This window comes from Periophthalmus magnuspinnatus, chromosome 15, assembly GCF_009829125.3.
Source record: "Periophthalmus magnuspinnatus isolate fPerMag1 chromosome 15, fPerMag1.2.pri, whole genome shotgun sequence".
Taxonomy (NCBI): Eukaryota; Metazoa; Chordata; class Actinopteri; order Gobiiformes; family Gobiidae; genus Periophthalmus; species Periophthalmus magnuspinnatus.
The window spans coordinates 23,052,351-23,071,321 of record NC_047140.1 but is presented as its reverse complement, the minus strand read 5'-3'; the positions used below and the strand labels follow the sequence as shown (position 1 = coordinate 23,071,321).

Below are 18,971 nucleotides of genomic sequence, written 5' to 3'. Positions count from 1 at the left end.
TTGGGGGTCGCTGTGATCTGGAGTTGGCGCAAAATCAAATAATATTTCTACTACTTACTACAAAATGATAGCTTATATAGAGCATTTACCACGTATCTAATCAGAGAATTTCAATTTTTTGCATAATTTGTCAGAATAATCCACTAATACACTTTTCTGCACTTTGACCCATCCTTTAACTCTTGAATCCCGCTGCTTTGACCAAGACTCAATTTTCCTCCTCACCTGTTGCTAAGCGGCTCGCATGTGTTCCGGTCAGTGAATGTGTGAGGCGCAGACAGTGACTTAGTGAGAGCATGTGTTTTATCAGTTGCTGGCACTTGTTTGAACGGAGCCGTGATGAAAGCCTAGACAAACACGGCGGAATGTCAACCGAGGACTAAAGTAAACAGAGCCCACTGTGTGAGAGGCCACGCCCCCTCTGTGCCCCCTGAACCGGCTCCTTACAACACTGCTCATGGTCCCTCAGGAGATCTGGAGATACGGGTGGGTGCGTGAGGAATAGAGGAGAAGTTGAAGTCATGGAGAGATATAGAATAGAATATAGAAATACAAGACTATTTTAATATAATATAATCTGAAGTACAGTGTCACTTCAGAGTAATATGATCCATTATGTAAAAAAATACTGAACTGTTGTTACGCAAGTTGCAAAATACATGGTGCGTTTACTTCTACACGGACTCGTACCTGCATCGCGAATGTCCCAACTGTTGCTAGTACTACTATATTTCCTCTTCAACATCTATCATCACATTGTAGACAAGCATTATTTAACACCACTGTGCCAGTCAATCACAGCTTTCCACTATAATTACCGCTATATACCTCCATATGCCTTTCGATTTCAGACTGAAAACGACAGGTATTTTATTTTTCTTTTGCAAGTCACGGCTGTCATTTTGTGCCTTTTTTATTATTTATAAAAACACCATTCATCAACTACAACTGAACCGCTGAGACAACCGATGTCCTCTCAAAGCTGCTCTTCAAACATGAGTGACTGTTTCCGAAATAGCTAAGAATTCGGATATAACGGGGAATTGCAACACAGAAAAAAAGACACAAAATGACATCTCAAACCTAGTTGCACTTTACACTTTGCACTGGACCGTCTGGTGAAATCCCTGTGCCTTCTCTGTTGCAGTTGTATGCCTGTGTTTTGCCCGCCTAATGTAGTGTGAAGGCAGCACAAGGGCAAATGCTAAAGCGGGCTGGGCAAACATGGCTCTATTCAGGTCAGCGCCGGAGCTTGGCGTTTTCTCCTCTTTGTCCGGTTTTGTGTGGGAAGCCAGTAGAGCGGCCCTGAATCCCTATTGAGTCAATGCGCTGAGACATTTTCCCTTTTACTAATGCTAAAGTAGGCATGAGGGCTAATCCTGAGGGGTTAAATGGAGGCTCCGCTGGGGTCTGCTGATCCTGAGAGAGCCGGGGGTGGCTTCTGCTCCTGCGTTTGGGAAAAAAAAAACGGCCAAGACTTTAACTAACTATAGGCAATCAGTTTAAGCGGTAATCTGCAGCCTGACATTTCTGATGCAAAAACAAGTACAACATTTAGTTTTAGTGTTGACACGAAATATTGATTCCGTCGTCAAAGAGAATTTCAGCTGGATTAGATGTTTGCATGTTTAGATGAAGATGCTTAGACCAACACTGACATTTTTTTCCCGGTGAAGGAGGGTCCACACCTGACTGTCTCCATGGAGATGTTATATCTTTGTGTAGAAAGTTCCACGGTGCAGGATTAACCTTATCCAATCCTTTGTTTACTCAATTTACTTTAAAATACCTTGAAGAACATTACATTTTTGCTGTGAGTGGCCCGCATCTCCGCAGATCTGGCCTGTAACTTGGCGAAGTGGGATCACCTGCTTGTCCCCATGGAGATATACATGTTTTAAGTCATATGGTGGAATATTCCAGACAAAACATCTTCTTGGAGACAAGCAAGTGGCCAATGTGAGTTTTATCCAACAGAAAAGTTATATACTACACTTTTAAGTTAACTGAAAAATACTATTTATGAATTAACTATACTTAGATTTTGTGTCTTAAAAATGAAGCTTTTACTATACAGTGCAATACTACTTCCAAGAATTTGACTGTACTAACTCCATCCATGTACTATAAACTCCATCCATCATTGAAATTCCAAAAATAAACTGAAAAACCGTAACAAAAGCCCGAGTGCAAATGCGCCCAGCAGCTTCTTAAATGGAAATGGAAGACTAACACATTCAGTAATAGACATTTCCAAATACGAAACGCTGGCATTTTGCACATTAAACGTGACCTTTAGCGAGACACCAGCCCGTTCTGTGAGCTTATTGCAACAGTGTGGAGCAGGAGCCGGAGCAGACAGCCACAATTGAATCAACACAGAGATGTCCACACACAGCCAGAGCAGAGATGGCCCGTTTCCAGCCCAAGTCACACCTATTTTCACACCGTCTCCGAGGCGACGTGAGCAGCCGACACACTCCTCACCACTGTGTCTGACTCAGAACCACGTTTTAACAGCTCTCCTATGGCTTTGTGATGGATGTTGCTAATAATGACGCTATACTGTTTACCTAGAACGCATCTAGTGGCTCGTGGAGAAGCGCTGATAGATTCCTCTGCTCTTCACTTTTCCTCATCAAAGAGTGACAGTAAAATGCTCCTCCAGACACGTGAAATACCACAGCTTTGTCCTTAGAGTTGAGTGTTTAAGATGAATTCATTAAAAGATTTGATTCGCACATTTATTTGGATAAATAATAAAGTCATATAAAGGTGTAGGGTTGGGCAATATGGCAAAAATATGAATCAAATTTATTTTTCCATACAGGTTTTGAATTCTAATTTATTTATAAGTTGGTAAACATAAACAAGACAAACTTTTAATCAAAAAATTGTCTATTTTCTTTCCACAAAGTCTGAACTCTGCTCCAAACGTGGAACAGATGGTACACAGAAGTTTAATTTCAAAAGCTGGTTTAGTTTAGCTAGTTCTGCAGCTTTAGCAGAGATATATGGCTTTTTAGACAAAAATGCTGTGGATATCAAGTATATTTTTGGAACATATTTAATTTGAAGATTCACTGAGGAGAAAAATACCTTTTTAATTTTATTTTATGAATTGCTGTTTAACGCTGTTTGAGCATGGTTTATATTTGAACCTCAATCAGTGGCGTTGCTGTAATTTCACCTTTTTCAGTTTATGTTTATGCGATTCTAAACCTGTGAATCACTTTGGTCAACTAGGACTGTTTTTAAATGTGTGCTGTGTAAATAATGTTATTGATTGATGGATTTATTAAGTAAAATGTAGGGAAAAGCTAAATTGTTCTGTGTATATTAGAGGTATTACATATATTACACTCTGATCTATGCTATAATGTTGTTTCCTTATCACAGACATACCTGGAGTGGTGTTTTGTCTCATTCACACATGTTTAACACACAAACCCTGCATATTTAGACTGAGTTCTTCTTCTCAAACAGAAAACACTCTGTTCCACCTTGTGATGTCATGTGGTAATACAGAAAGTGCTCCGCTGTGTTCTTAAACTCCGTACACCTTCACTAGATTCATTTGGGTAATCTCAGCCCCAGGAATATCTAATCTCTACTGAACAAAATGTAAAAAGGTAGCTGTTAAAATGAAAACTCAACTCAACATCACAAGGTGGAACAGAGCATTTTGAGCTTTGGAGATGTAGACAACAGACTAATGATAAATGGTTACTCAAACATGTGCGAATGAAACAAAACACAACTTTAGGTAATGTTTTCATGAGGTAACAACATTCTAACATGACTTAAAGCTCACAAGAGTCAATTTTGTGTAATATAGAACCTTTAAATTCGACATGTTTAGCCAAAATACACAACCCGAGTCTGGTGCGCAGTCATCTTACAGCAGAGCGTTAATAGGTGGGCGGCGCTGTACAGGCACTTCTTTGAGGCAACTTTTCAACTTCCCCTCATCTCAATTCAAGCCCCTCTTCCCTATCATTACTGCGTGCACGCTCCTTTGAACTTGTCTCCGGGCTGCAGAGAAAAGTGACAAGTGATATCCAAGAGGCTCAGGAGAAGCACTGGAGCTCTGGTGTCAGACAGAGCTGCTGACACCTCGCTGTTGTTGGGTTGGGGAGAGGTGTTACCCAAAAACACCTTCACGTAGAGTTTAAAGCCAATTAGATGGGTGCAGCTCCTTGAGTTTTCACAGGAACTTGAACCGGAGATACTTAACCACCGTGATGACAACTTTCGTGTACCTTTCTTACACATGGGATAAAACACTATAGTTACAAAGCAGATTCTCTCACAGCAATTAGAGCCCTGGTTAAAAGCTCCGCTAAAACATGTCAACAGCTCTATATTGAAAAAGCTGAGGACGTAACCTTTGCGCGCGACATACACAAAAACCTGGTTGTTATTGTGTTGCAAATGCGGCGTATTGAGGAATCATTAAAAGAGACATTTTTAGATACGGCTCATGAGAGTAAACAAAGTCGTGTAGATGATAGAGAACGCGGCATCGGAGTTGGTGTGAGGCGCAGATAAATGAACGCTTTGATCACGGCGATGGCAGCTCTGTGCGATGAGACCTCCCTTATTTTAGCGTTTTAGCCTAGCATGTCTGCTTCCTGTATTTGTTCCAATGATGCGGGCCATTGTCGATCTCGCCATTTCGTTCAATCTATCTTATCTTATCCGGGGCTGCATAGACTGGGTTTGTTGTAGAAAGATAACATTAGAACCAACTTCCTCTGCACCCTGACTGACCCTTACGTGAGCTGCTCAATCTTAATCATCTTAATCTTAGTGCTTGAGTTGCGTATCCGTGATGATGAAAAATTAGAGGGTCGTTGTCATAGCGATTAACGACTTAAAACTAAATGTAATATCTTTGACATTTTCAGCACTTTTTCCCCCAAACACAAAACACGGAGCCAAAAGTCATGAAAATGGAAAAATAGATGTGGCGCAGAGCTGGACAATTACAAACACACTGCAGGTTTACGGGACAACCATTGTACGGATAAATACCACTATTAATGGGAAACGGGAAAAGATGCTAAGTTGGCTAATTACTGATTTAGTGCTGGAATAGTAAAGCAGTAACAAAGCAACATGGAGGGTCTTTCATTAGCAACATTAGCGATGTTTGTTGGATTGCAAAAACACTGTATGCTAATTCCAGCTTTTATCTCCTTTATTGTGCTGATTAGTGCAGCGTGGGGGAGAGTGCTCTATCTAATCTGATCACACAGTATTGTGTTGTGGGGTCATTAACCTATAGGAGGTCCTGGAGGTTGACAAGTCAGCTCATACCCCCCTCTACCTTTTTTTCCCCCTGCCTCTGTAGAAAACACAACAGTAACCACAAAAACATCCAGTGGAGACAAAGAACAAGGGAAAAAACAGCCGATCGAGCTATTTGCGTGGCTCGTCATTCTTCTGAAAACACATGGAGTGAATGACTAGTGACTGGCCAAGACCCCTCTCTACAGCAGCAGGAAGTAGAGCCTTTAGTTTCTGTTGTTATTGGCGCTTTTCTTAGAGATGAGTCCAAAACATCTGGGATCCGCATCAGAAAGGACGACCAGCTCAGCACATGGGCTCGCTGATCATGTCGCCAGAGTCAGCATTCATATGTATTAAACTGTCTTCTTAGTGAAAGCTTGCTCTTGACGGCAGTATTCAGCAAGATATTCCCATCCAAACGCACATCGGTAATGAAATCCAACATATATTTACCCAGTGATTTTACTTATTCAATGAAGCCCTCTTTTTATCCCTGTCACACACATTACATTCTTAGAAAATCAAAACCAGTGAATGCTCGGGAAGATCCAACAGCAGCCTCTCATCCACAAATCCTAGTTAAACTGTTGTGATAGTGAAAAGCTGCCTGTCAGGGATGGCACAGCGGAGATGAAAAGCCCACAGCTAAGATTGCCTCTGATTGCCAGTAGAGGATGAATATGCAAATAAAGGCCAAGGTAAATGAAAAACAAAGCCCAGGTTTTGGCAGCAGCCTTTTACATGTTACCCTTAATTTGGCATTGGTTAAAGAACATGGAAAGTCTATCATTAATGAATTCCAGAGCCCGCGAAGGAGACATGAATGGAAATCAGTCTACATTTTCCCCCTGTGAGCCCCTGAGCAGTTTTGGGGCCTATTGTGTTTCGCACACACACTGAAAACCTCAGCGAACATGCACTAAGCCTAAGTGACATGTTACTGGTAAATTGAGAGATTAAAAAATGTGTGTAACACCTAAAGTGCAAAGCACCGACTTGACACAGACGACATGTTTTGGATCAGTCAGAAAGTAGGCCACTGCCGTCAGCCAAATGACAGGGCCATCTATCGACTGCAATAAGAGCAAGAAAATCAATCTGGTCAAATGCTGGCGAGACAAAATCCTGGGCTTTGTCCATAACCTCAAACTGCAGCACAAGACCAAGTGCAGCCGCTCTGCCAAACAGCACTTGAGCTGCACTCGGAGAAGTGTCCACTTTTATTTAGCCATGCAAACAGACACAATCAGTGGAAAGCAACCTGGCTGTTGTGTAAACACAGTGAAATTGACCAAAAAGAGCAAAGTGCAGGGAAGCCAAGACTGCCAGTGCCTTTGAACAAAAGACACAGAGCGCAACAGATTTTGGCTGGTCCTGAGATAACAGTAACCCAACACCAAGCTCCTCCAGAGGACTCTTTGTACGTCTGAGAGCGGGTCAATCAGCAGCGCTGACAGATGTGTCTGGGGCCCATTTAGAAAAGGAAGCCACACTGAGGTCAGGCCAAACCAAGACCATGTCACCCTGAAGGAAGAGCTGAATCAGGACAGCAGAATGACCCTTTGTCACCTCACGGCCCCTGGCCCTAAACACCTGGGCCACAGAGATAAGATCTTGTGCTCCATTACATTCACACACAGTCAAACAGTAAAATAATAAAACAGAAAGTTTGCATCCAAAAGTCACAGTGCCCAAAATGAGCATCATCCAGCCAAACACTAGATTTTTCTAAATTCCCATTGTGGTTTGAACAAATGCAAGTGGCTCTCCACCTGGAAAGCAAACAAATATGAAAACTCCACTGGAGGTCTGAGTATTCTGGCAGCTGCTTCAAGCTGGAGAGTGTGTTCAGCTCGCTCTCCACTGAAGATGCTAACAGTGGTTTAACCTGGTGCTAAAGCATGGAGGCTGGAGCTGGCACCGTCCACATTCAAACGGCAGGGCCCAGGCCCTTGTACAGTCACAATGGTGTAGTGCCCACTCTCCTAATGAGGCCATAACAATTGGTTTAAGCTCTCATATAGAGGACAACAGACAAAGAGATTTAGTCAATGGGCATTTAAAAAGCTTCACTATACAGGGGGTAATTTTCTCTCCAAAACAGCCCTGTTAACATTTTATAGATTGTTGTTGAATCTTATTTAAAAGGACTTATTTACCTTTTGTAACGGCAAGAGATTAAAGCTTTGCCCAATTAATCTGACATGTCTAATTTGGATAGATTTGGGATAATAATTATAAACTGAATAATAAACTTATACTTAAATAAACATGAAACAACCTACAGGCTGTCACGACATGATGCGATAATATGCTTTGGGTAATTATAACTAAATACGTATTGGATTTAATGAGTAACACCTAACCAGAGAGGCTAAATTAGCATATTAGGCAGAGAGAGGAGAGGCAGACGTCAGCGGTTGAATTCATTGTGTTGCATCAGGTAGCCACAGGGCCAGTTGTGATGACGAGGGGCAAGAGAGCGTTGGCCGGAGCAGCTCCGTACACAGGCCTTTGACTCGGGGCAGATCAGCACACAGACGGAATGAAACTACAGCACAGATTCATTATAACATGACACCAAACAGGACAGGGGCACAAGTCAATGTGAAATGTCAGAATGATTCAGATGTCCATCCAACACATAAAGTGGTTAATGCCCATAATGAAGACAGCGTAGTGGCTATACATCACTATTAGCAATTAGAAGATAGAGCATTAAATTCCACAGTAACCATTCAGTTTTATAGGATGTCAGTTAACCTATAAACTTAATAATACTGAATAGTGCAACCTAATGTGATGCAATATACAGTACACATTATGTTACAGTTTATATCTAGTCATGTCCAGGTTTACCCAAAATGTAGCTGCACACACAACTAATAAAATCTTTTGCCAGCAGGGGAAAAATAGTTTACATGGGATAAATTTACATAGAGCATTGAAGAGTTCAGATATTTGGGAAGAGGGATTAGCACCAGTGAGATCAAAGATTTTTACATCAAAGAGCAGGAGGTCTCTGCAAAAACAAGAATAGTGCATAAAAATTGCATAAAACGACCCACCCATAAATGTTTTAACATGTATTTATTACAGATAAATATTTAACATGCATTTTATACTTACAAATTTGATCAATGTTATTTATTTTTCAATTAATAGACAATGCTTGACACATTTTGCAGCCTCACGCTTGTATAACGGATCAATAGTCCTGGCTGTGTAATGGTTATAACTCTCCTATCGTTACATTTCTCGCATTCGTTTGTAAGAGGTAAAAGTGCTGCATGTAAACTTCTCCCTTCCCCTTCTCCCGTGAAGATCAGGAGTCTTCAACCAGAGCTGACCTGCTGCTGTGAAATCCACACATTTCCCATTTCCCCATGCTGTGGACACACTCCCCCTAGTGGCTGTGGCGCACGCTGCAGCTCTGTCGCTATGAGAGCATCCCCCCAATCGCAGAGAGGCAGGAGGAGGGGAGAGAGAGACTGGAGCGAATAAACCCCGCCCCTGGAATACGTCACCAGCGCCCAGTTGAAGCAAAGCTAGAGGCGAGCACAAGCCCACATTTGTATTGAGTTCTATCTGGCAGCGCATCTATGTCCTTGTACACCGTGTATGTTTGAGGGGGACCCCAGTAAACAGAGCACTGCAGCAGCAACAAATAACTTCAAATAGCCCCAGTGCGTTGACAAAGCTCACTTTTGGATGTGAATTCAAGTCTTCGGTGCGTGGATTGGATTATATTTTATGCCACTTAAAAAGGATACCTGTTACTTTTTTACGCTTTTTGGTTGATTATTATAGAGGTAAGTGTGTTTGTTAGAACTGCCCATTTGGAAATACGCGCTTCTCGTCTTTTTTGGATCTATCGTTCAGAGCAAAGGAATTTATCAGACTCGACTGGTGTGTAGGCTATGTGTTCTATGTAGGCTAATTAGTTGCCCTCTTTTTCCCTTTTAATTCCTGGTCCAGACAGATAATATTGGGTGGCTTTCAGGACGTGTGGACCACCTTCTGACACGTTGTAAGGCGTTTTAAGACTTTATTCCGTGAGCCAAGTCTGTGCTCTTTTCCTTTGCGCACGGAGCCGTTCCCCATAGATCTGCAGGCAAGAGCCAGTCTGGCATCTCACGTCTATTTTGAACATATTATCCGTTTGCATCTGGTACGTGCCTCCATATTAGGTCCATATCCAACATAAACACAACGCTCCTTAGTGACAAACTCTACATTTCCAAATCCACACCCAAAGCGTCAAATTCAGCATTTCACATTAAAACGTGCCTATATAACAAGTGTACATTCGTTCCCTGCTGGCAAAATAAACCCAGCGAATGCGTAAACTTGATAGGATTAGGGGACAGAGGGTCTCCAGTCTGCGCGTAACAGACTCCCCGGCGTGTGCATCTGAACATCGCAGCGCACATCCCGCAGAGCTGGACGTGGAGGGGCAGCTGCACAGGCAGGCTCTGCGGCATCAGCTCCCTCAAGTTCCCACCGCTTTCATATTTTCCCCCAAAGTCCGCGTTTTTACATTGCAGTCCCTCAAAATGATCGTGGCACAGACCGACAGCCTGTTTCCCCGGGCCACTGTTGGTTATTAACGCAGACTGAGGCAGCACTTATACATGCGTAAAGTATATTTGGTTCGCTATAGGCGCCAACTCCTTCATTAGTGGCAGCACAGCGGATTAACGCACAATTGTACAACGGCGTATAGAGCAGCTCACGCTAGAAATGAACGCAAGGGGAGTGCAGAAAGATGAAACCGTGTGTGCATAAGATAGCCCCATTCTCACTTTAATGTCAGTGCACGCTGATAAATCGAGTTATCCTGGAGGAGAAAAGTCTACGCATTAATCCCATTAAAGCATCGCTATAAAGCAATAAAGTAAACGCTACTTTGCTTGTTTATCTTATTGGCAAGGGAAGGGCACGGGCCGTTTTAATCCCATTTAACATAACCTTATGTCTCACAGTGACTAGAAGGTCGGCAGGCTTTACACGTTAAAGCATATTGGCCACAGACGCATCCTGTGAAAAGCCTGATTTAAATAGTGATTCAAAGTAGTGATGGCCTTTATTGTTAGGGCTTGTTAGACATGGCAGACATGAAAACACATCCAATTGTCCTCCCTGATAGCTGCCTCAGGGCACAGTCGTCAATCTGGAGCTTTCACTGTGGATTTCACACCAAACACCTTTTGTAGTCATTTTAAAGTTATTTTAGCAATCCAATTAGTAGAAGATAACATTAATAGCCTTATACACTGAACAATATGGATCACATTTTACTATAGCTCAAAAGCATAGCATAGTGTACCCATTTTCAGCTGTAAAGGTGTGGGACCAGAGTATAAGCAGTGCCAATCAAAGCAACATGACTCAGGAATATCGTGCCAAAAGGACAGCTTAACAAATCCCCCCCTCAGATGAAATCCAGGCTTTTGCACGTAACACATCAGAATCCAGTGTTTTGGAGCTGCTTGTCACACGCAGACGCACAACATTTCATCTTGCAGCGCCTACCACCCCCATGTGGGCAAAAACCATCGCAGCTGCTCGGGAGCTATCCTTTCAGTGCTGCGTATACAAAGGAGCACCCCAGTCTGTCCCAGGCCTCAGCGCAGTCCTCTCCCTAATGGGCCCGCTAAAACTATCATCTGCTCAGTCCTTGGAAAAGGCAGCACCAGGAGGGCACATACCAAATCTGGGAAGCTATGGGGTAGATTTTGGCCCGTTTTGGAGTAGTCGTGTTTCCCTGTGGATCCAACTGAATGTCCTTTTGTGTCTTGGCATCACAGCAGGCCACTGTCTGCTGCTTTGACACACAACTCACTAACACTGTATGTTAATTAGCGGACAAGAAAGTCCAGCTAAAGACAAATAGCAAATGCAGTGGCACAGGATTAGCAAGGATAAAACTAGCACTTTTTAATAGCCAAACTGAATACACTTTAACCACTGCTTTCATTACAGTTATATGTCCTTAATTGTGTTATTTCAGATTGCATTTGCCTTAATGTTCCCTTGCAAAAACATTTTAAGAAAATGTCACCTAAATGTCAGAGCTAAAATACTAAATTGTGTCTAATGAATAATCATTTTAAAGCTACATTACGAATTAGGGTGAATAATCAACAGGAGATACAAACAACATTGATTTCCCAGTGGGGATCTGCGGTGGTTCAAAAATTAATTTCAAACCTTATGAATAATTCACAAGTCAGTCATTACTACTTCTCCAGCTCTTTCTCCTTAAATGCAACTCTTATAATGTGAAGTGTACATGCTCCAAAGCTGAAATCATTACATCTACACATGTTTTGACAGGCATACACTTGTTCAGTTTAATTGTAAGCTATTGCTGCTATCTTTCTCAGTAAATGTCCAGAAAGCAAAACGTCCAAGCTCTTATGGCAGGCTCATGTTCGTTTATGCATGTTCTCCCCACAATAGCTACCATTGTCCAGCTTTGTCAGTGAAAGGTAACTAGCTATGCACACACACCATTTAGTGAGATGCTCGATTTAACTTGGCTAGTAAAAAGTAAATGAAGCAGAAGGAACTCGGGCTGCTGGGAAACATCCAGCCAGGCAGAGCAGCACAGTGGAAGGATTGACAATAGTGCCAATAACTGGAATATGTTATTTCCAATGGGCTACAATTGTTATTTGAAACATCCAGTGTAAAAAAAAAATATTGGCTACTTTAGTTTCTTAGCATCTGCACCATGGTGGTTGGCTACACTTGCTTGGCTTGCAGTAGACAATGGGGAAGGGGCCATACTTGTGTAATCTGATGATCGTGGAAAAGAAACAAAGCAGCCATGCATTCGAATACTTACTGTGGCACCTTTCATGTTTTTGGCTTTTTTCTTACAAAAACTGTTACTTCTTCATGCCTTTCCTTTCTGAAATACTAAAAATGAAATATTTAAAGCACTCAGAAATATCCAGAGGTAGAAGAACTTCATCGAATGAGGTGAAAAGGGCTATTTAAAATTTGAAGTAGCTAGTCTAAGTGCTGCATTAAAAGTTCATTCAGCAGGCAGAGCATATCCCTCCATCTTTGCTGCCATTTTACGCCAGTCTATTTTTCAGACTGCAAGCTCCTCTCCTCAGAAGTTAGCAGAGGTCACAGCTGGTGCCTTTTGCCCGTCTCTAATTTACTCCTAATATAATACAGGACTAAAGGCTGTGTTTAGTTTGAAGTGAAAGAATGGGGTGTGTTACTATTACCCGGCATCTCAGGAGTTGTAATTGAGTTACGAGGCTCTCAATTCCCTAATCTTCTCCTTGTCGTGGGCTACAACTATATGGCAAGGACCTTGTTTCCAGTTTACCGCTGCAAGTTTTATACCATGTAGAGCCTCACAGTAGTCTGTATAGTGTATAACATGTTAAAACCACTGAGCTATTGTGTTTAAAAGGAAGCATAATATTTTCTTTGGCCACCGAAGTTCTATTTTTGACCCAAAGTCCCTTCAAAGAATGGGTAGGGTCTTAAAAGGTTAGGGTGGGACATGATGAGGGTCTAGCAATAAAAAAAATCGGACTAAAATGAGCTTCAATGCGTCTAAAAGTATATAAACGTGAATATGGGTACAGTATAAACTAAAATATATTGAGTAAACTGAACCAGGAACAGTCCCCACCCTTGTTTATTGTGTTTGCTTGTAAAATGCATAGTTATATTGTCCAAATCACCAAGAAATAAATGTGTTGTTTGGAGTAACAGGAGTGTAAAGGTCAATCTGAACAATAATCATTTAGACGAAAAGGTTAAGTTTCCCACAGAGACATTATCTGAGCAAAAATAACATTTACCCTGCAAGCAAACGTGTGCTATTTGAACTAGTTATGTTATGGCGATTTGAATCCACCTGAACATGTTTTAAATATATTTCTAATCTGTTTTTGCAGGTATGAAAAAGTGCAGGATGAGCCCTACTGCAAATCTATGAGGAGAGTCGAGGTTGTGAGCGATAAGCACGCTGCCTCGTAGAGAAGGAGAGCCGTACTTATCTGCTCGAGTGGGGAACGGGACCACTGCTCTGGATTAATGTGTATACGTCCAGGAAGAGGAGAGGATTCTGGGATACCCGGAGTACACTAGCGATTGCGTCTGGATTGAGACTTGGGGATTGGCATGGCTCAGTGCAGCTTTGTGTTACCTCATCATGCCTACCGGGCCTGATTACAAAGAGGAGTTTGTACAAGCCTGGTCAACCCACGGATCCCGTTTGAACACCTCCTAAAATCCCATTTGCAGTTATGGCTTGTAAAACTTTTTTGTAAGACCGTTTTGGATTTTTTAATATACCTGAGGGTGCATGCTTTGAGGCGGTGAGCGGATGCTTTTTCTTTGGGGCTTATCTGCCATGGTAAAGCCACTGAAAGAATGAGCCTCTGACAACAAGAAAGAGGTCATCGTCCAAACAGGGATCAGCTCAGCAAACACTGAGCAGGTCAGGATATCACTGAAGCGCCTGACAAACTTCTCCAACGCAAAGGGCAAGGCCAAATCAAGGAGCCTTTGACGGGAAAGGAATTACAACTCTGTGTAAAGCAGGTATGATAAATGCTAGCTTTCTATTGTGCTCACTCACTCATGCAGAGGGAGAGGTTATGACAGGAATGCACAACTTTAGACTAAGATTATAGGAAAGCACACATTAAAATATACTGTCAAACACACACAAACCTCTTTTTTATAACTAGAAATTATAGGTCAATTTTTTAGATAACATTTTAAATTAAAATCCTGACATTGTTCTAAAACGGCTAGTGTGAGTCACTGTAATGCATTGTGAATGGTGAGACAGGTAATGATCTAACAGAACTGTGTCGGTTCCACTGCTGCCGTTCTGAAACAATGTCTGACTTTGTTCAAAGCCTTGTTGTCTATAGCGATGAAAGGCAGCCTTGAGATTGAGAAACATGTAAAACCAGAGAAGGTTATTGCATTTCACAAGTCAAGGCTGTAGAGCAGTATAGCACAAAGACACGTCAGAACATTATCACCTCACAACTCTGTCACTTTATGAACTGAAGTTTAAAACTGAATAATCAAACAAAAACAAACATTCTGCCAGTTCTGAAGTCATTTGTCAATGACTGTCTGCACATCATAATGGAATTTAATGATCAAATATATATTTTTTTAAATTGTGTTTAATAGACAGACATTTGATTTTCTTGGCAGTTGTTTAATCTATAGCGAGTGCTACAGGCAGTATTTCAAATACACAGCAATTATGAGAACAGGATTTTGGCTCCCGTTTAAAGCTGTGTGCATTAAATGTACCCTTGTGTCTTCTCCTCAGGGGCTCCTGAGTGATTGGCCTGCCAAGAAGCACAGGTTCAAGATGGTGCGTCAGTGCGAGGCCTTTGTGTTGTTCCTCATCAGGGTGGGGCTGTTGCTAGGTCTGGCTAACCCCCTGGTGACCTCTGCCTCGTGCCCCTCTGTGTGCCGATGCGACGGGACCTTCATCTACTGTAATGACCGTGGACTGACATCCATTCCCTCTGGCCTACCCCAGGACGCAACAGTGCTTTTTCTGCAAAACAACCGAATCAAGAGTTCAGGCATCCCCACTGATCTTCGTAGGCTGTCCAACGTGGAAAAGATCTATCTTTACTGCAACAATCTGGATGAATTCCCTACTAACCTACCTCTGGGTGTCAAGGAGCTCCACCTACAGGAGAACAACATTCGCATGATTACACATGCTTCCTTAGCCCAGATCCCCTACATCGAGGAACTGCACTTGGATGATAACTCTGTATCAGCTGTCAGTATTGAGGAGGGGGCCTTTAGGGACAGCAATCACCTCCGACTGTTGTTCCTCTCCAGAAACCATCTGAGCACCATCCCTTCTGGTCTTCCTATGAGCATTGAGGAGCTGCGCTTTGATGACAACCGCATCTCCTCCATTTCAGAGCAGCTGCAGGACCTCATCAACCTGAAGCGACTGGTGTTGGATGGAAATCTTCTCAACAACCGGGGGATTCAGGAGTTTGCTTTTGTCAACCTGATCAATCTGACAGAGCTCTCCATTGTAAGAAACTCTCTCACAGCGCCCCCTGCCAACTTACCTGGCACCAGTTTGGAGAAGCTGCAGCTACAGGATAATCACATCAAAAGTGTCCCTCCTGGAGCCTTCGCCTTCCTCCGGCAGCTGTATCGCCTGGACCTGTCTGGAAACAACCTGAGCAGCCTCCCACAAGGAGTTTTTGAAGACCTGGACAATCTGACCCAGCTCCTGCTCAGAAACAACCCCTGGCAGTGCACCTGCAAAATGAAGTGGGTGCGTGATTGGCTGCGATCGCTGCCGTCCAAGGTGAATGTACGAGGCCTCATGTGCAATGGACCAGACAAAGTAAAGGGCATGGCCATCAAAGACCTTACCACAGACATGTTTGAATGCTCAGATTCAGAATTACTCTCAACATTTGAAACAAGTACTGTCTCAAACACTGTGAGGCCCTCACAGCCACACAGGCCCGCTTTTGTGACCAGGAGGCCTGAAAGAAAAGACTTTGGGAGGAACTATCACAGCACGACGACCACAGGCAGAAAGATTATCACCATCAGTGTTAAGTCCAGCACTGCTGATACCATTCACATATCATGGAGGCTGTCGCAGCCTGTGACTGCACTCCGGCTCAGCTGGCTCAAGCAGGGACACAGCCCGTCTTTTGGCTCCATCACAGAGACCATTGTGCAGGGTGAGAGGACCGAATACCTGCTCACTGGGCTGGAGCCAGAGTCTTCCTATAGGATATGCATGGTTCCCATGGAGACCAGTAACAGTTACCTGTCAGATGAGACCCCTGTTTGCATAGAGACAGAGACCGGATATCACAAATCCTACAACCCCACGACCACTTTAAACAGGGAGCAGGAGAAGGAGCCTTACAAAAATTCCAATCTGCCTTTGGCTGCTATAATTGGGGGAGCCGTGGCTCTTTTGGCAATAATTATGTTGGCTTTGGTGTGCTGGTATGTCCACAGGAACGGTTCACTTTTCTCAAGAAACTGCACTTATAACAAAGGCCGCAGGAGAAAGGACGACTACGCAGAGGCCGGCACCAAGAAGGACAATTCCATTCTAGAAATAAGAGAGACTTCTTTTCAGATGATTCCTATTAGTCACTTACCGGTGTCTAAGGAGGAGTTTATGATACACACAATATTCCCACCGAACGGCCTGAGTTTATACAAAAGCCCACACAGTGAGAACAGTATTAATAGAAGCTACAGAGACAGTGGAATACCAGATTCAGATCATTCCCATTCATGATATTTAAACATGGACACTTCTCATGCGTGGAGAGACTTTTACACAACACTGGATATATAAAACTAGAAATGTACATTTGCCATATAATTTATATTTAAGGACAATTTATGAAGAATGACAAGGCTCCTGTTTCAGGCCAACGCTGAACAGTGGGTGTTGTAACTAACTGCAATTCTATATTTTAGGAATTTGTAGTCATTTGTACTGTACTTACTTTGTTTAAGGATAAACCAACTTAAAGAAAACTCTGTGTTCTACTGAGATATGACTTGTCAACTGTGAAAGTGGGTTTTCATTGCTGTGGTGAACAATCAGACTCTAGAAAACCTTGTAGTATAAGCACAGGTCATTCTTTTAAGTTTTTGGCTGTCTAAAAACAAAAAAGCAAAAAATTTGCTAAACTAAGGCACAGCTGATTTCACTTAGGCATGCTGCCCTCTTAGAGCGATCAGCCGTAGCTGTCTCTATGTACTTCTGGGCTTGATTCACCTGGGATGTAGTACAAACACTAAAGATGAGGTGCCATGCTTTATTTCTCTGCTTTCATCAAAGTGTGGATTATCTGTTTGCAAAGAAATGCAGCCTAGAGACCCCAGAGGGCTCCTGTGTTTCTGTAGGATTGCAGGCCACAGCACAGGACACATTTAAGCACACAACCTTCACCAGAAGACTGGGCAGGCTGTCACAGACCCTCCACACAATTTATACAAGCCAACAATGGCCCACTGACAATGGCGGCATTCTTTAGTACCATGTACCATACGTCATTGTAGTCAGCGGCCAAAACAGCAGACACACTGGTGTATTTTAGACTTACCACAGTGTCAGCAACTCCTTGGTATGAGTATTATTTTGTATTGTTTTCCAATTGAACACATTATGTTGCCACAATTTGAAGTTAACTGTTATTTACAATTGAAAACCAAAGTGCATTGTATGCCCTTTGGCCAGTCTTGTATGTGCCTTGATCCAATGCTTATTGTATTTAGCTTTTTAATAAAACAGTGACTTTTTTCATACACACTTGAATATGAAAATATTGGTCATCTTACAAAATAAAAAAGTGTATAAAAACTTTTGACTCGATTTGGATTCACATATATAGATATTATACACTGCACATTACTGATAATAATGTTAATAAATCAAAATCCTTGGTAATTTGTTTGAAACTAATAGCTTGATTCCTTATCAGCCTATGTTATTGTTATATTGGCTACATCTTTAACAGCAGCTGGACATTGTTTGTGAAAGTTAGTTTGTTGCTCTGTGCGGCCTGTAGTGCAGCATCTGCTCAAGGCTGCAGTTGTTCTTTCATGTCGTGAAGCCACATGTGACTTATCCAATCGGCCGAGAGAGAGGGAAGCACAGCAGAGGAGAATTAAGGCTTTGGTGAGATTGGACTCTAGGGTCTGATGAACCTACCATGGAGCAGGGCAGCAGAAAACTAATGACGGCCCGCCATATGGAGGGTGGCACAAGCTCACCCTGCTGGGGATGCCCGTCCCGATAGAGGACACACTCTGTGCCAGCTTCAGGCATGCTAATGACACAGGAGCAGCTCACCCATGCATGGGACCAGAAAATGTGGGCAAAAAGTGAAATAGGCCAGTGCACTTTTCATCAAATGCAAAGACTTGTACTTGTACTAAAAAAAAACATTATACTGCTATTATTACAACTATTGACTAAAAAAAGTGCTTTTGTTTTGTGTCATTATGACCCCATTCACAAAGCACCGCCTCCTCAGCAGCTAAAGCTTTAATTACAGTAAGAGGAGATTCTAAAAGCTCTACTTTAGGTATACACCAACCTCACCCAGGAGACTAAATATACTGCATGCTCTTTTTTTAAACTTAATAAAAAAACACTTTAAGGTCAAGCAACAGTAACAGGTTCCTTTGGCTTTCCCTTACCGTTTCAATGATCTTTTCTCAATTTATAATTTGAAACAGATGAATGCAATAGTATACAGAACTATACAACGGGAATTAAAACAGCAATGTGTTCAAGACCGGAAACACTTCAATAAGACTTGTGCATTAGGCATAATTTATTTTGATGGGTGTGTGGTATGTGAAAAATGTTGCTGTCTTCAGTGAGAATAAAAAGGCCATTCTCTTCTCTGATAAATTACCCTGTAGCTAAGTGATTAAAAGGAGAGTGCTATTGTTTCAACTTTACTAAATCATTCAAGCGCTTTAGTCTTTGGTCCAAATCCAGGTATGAGGCAAAATTGATGAACCTTCTTCTGCTGACCTGCCAGATGACCCCAATAGTGCCTTCTGACCTTTAACCCCATCGCCTCCTTTTAAACAGCTCCTTGCTCGCGCTCATGTTTTCACTTTGGTCAGACAAACCT

General features: G+C 42.4%; 2 protein-coding genes across 4 annotated transcripts in view; one reads left to right on the top strand and one right to left on the bottom strand.

The window, feature by feature from the left end:
- Positions 1-18,971, bottom strand: part of macrod2 (mono-ADP ribosylhydrolase 2) — a 595,671-nt gene that overhangs the window by 515,294 nt on the left and 61,406 nt on the right. The gene's annotated exons all lie outside the window — the stretch shown is intronic.
- On the top strand, positions 8,875-17,677 carry flrt3 (fibronectin leucine rich transmembrane 3). Of its 2 annotated transcripts, none has more exons than XM_033979594.2 (3): positions 8,875-9,107; positions 13,227-13,875; positions 14,630-17,677. In XM_033979594.2, exon 3 carries the CDS (start codon positions 14,672-14,674, stop codon positions 16,607-16,609), a length of 1,938 nt encoding a protein of 645 aa, XP_033835485.1. In that variant the 5' UTR covers positions 8,875-9,107; positions 13,227-13,875; positions 14,630-14,671; the 3' UTR covers positions 16,610-17,677. The 2 variants fall into 2 exon arrangements, with proteins under 2 accessions (XP_033835485.1, XP_055083483.1); XM_055227508.1 differs by having other exon boundaries at positions 8,883-9,025; positions 14,630-17,627.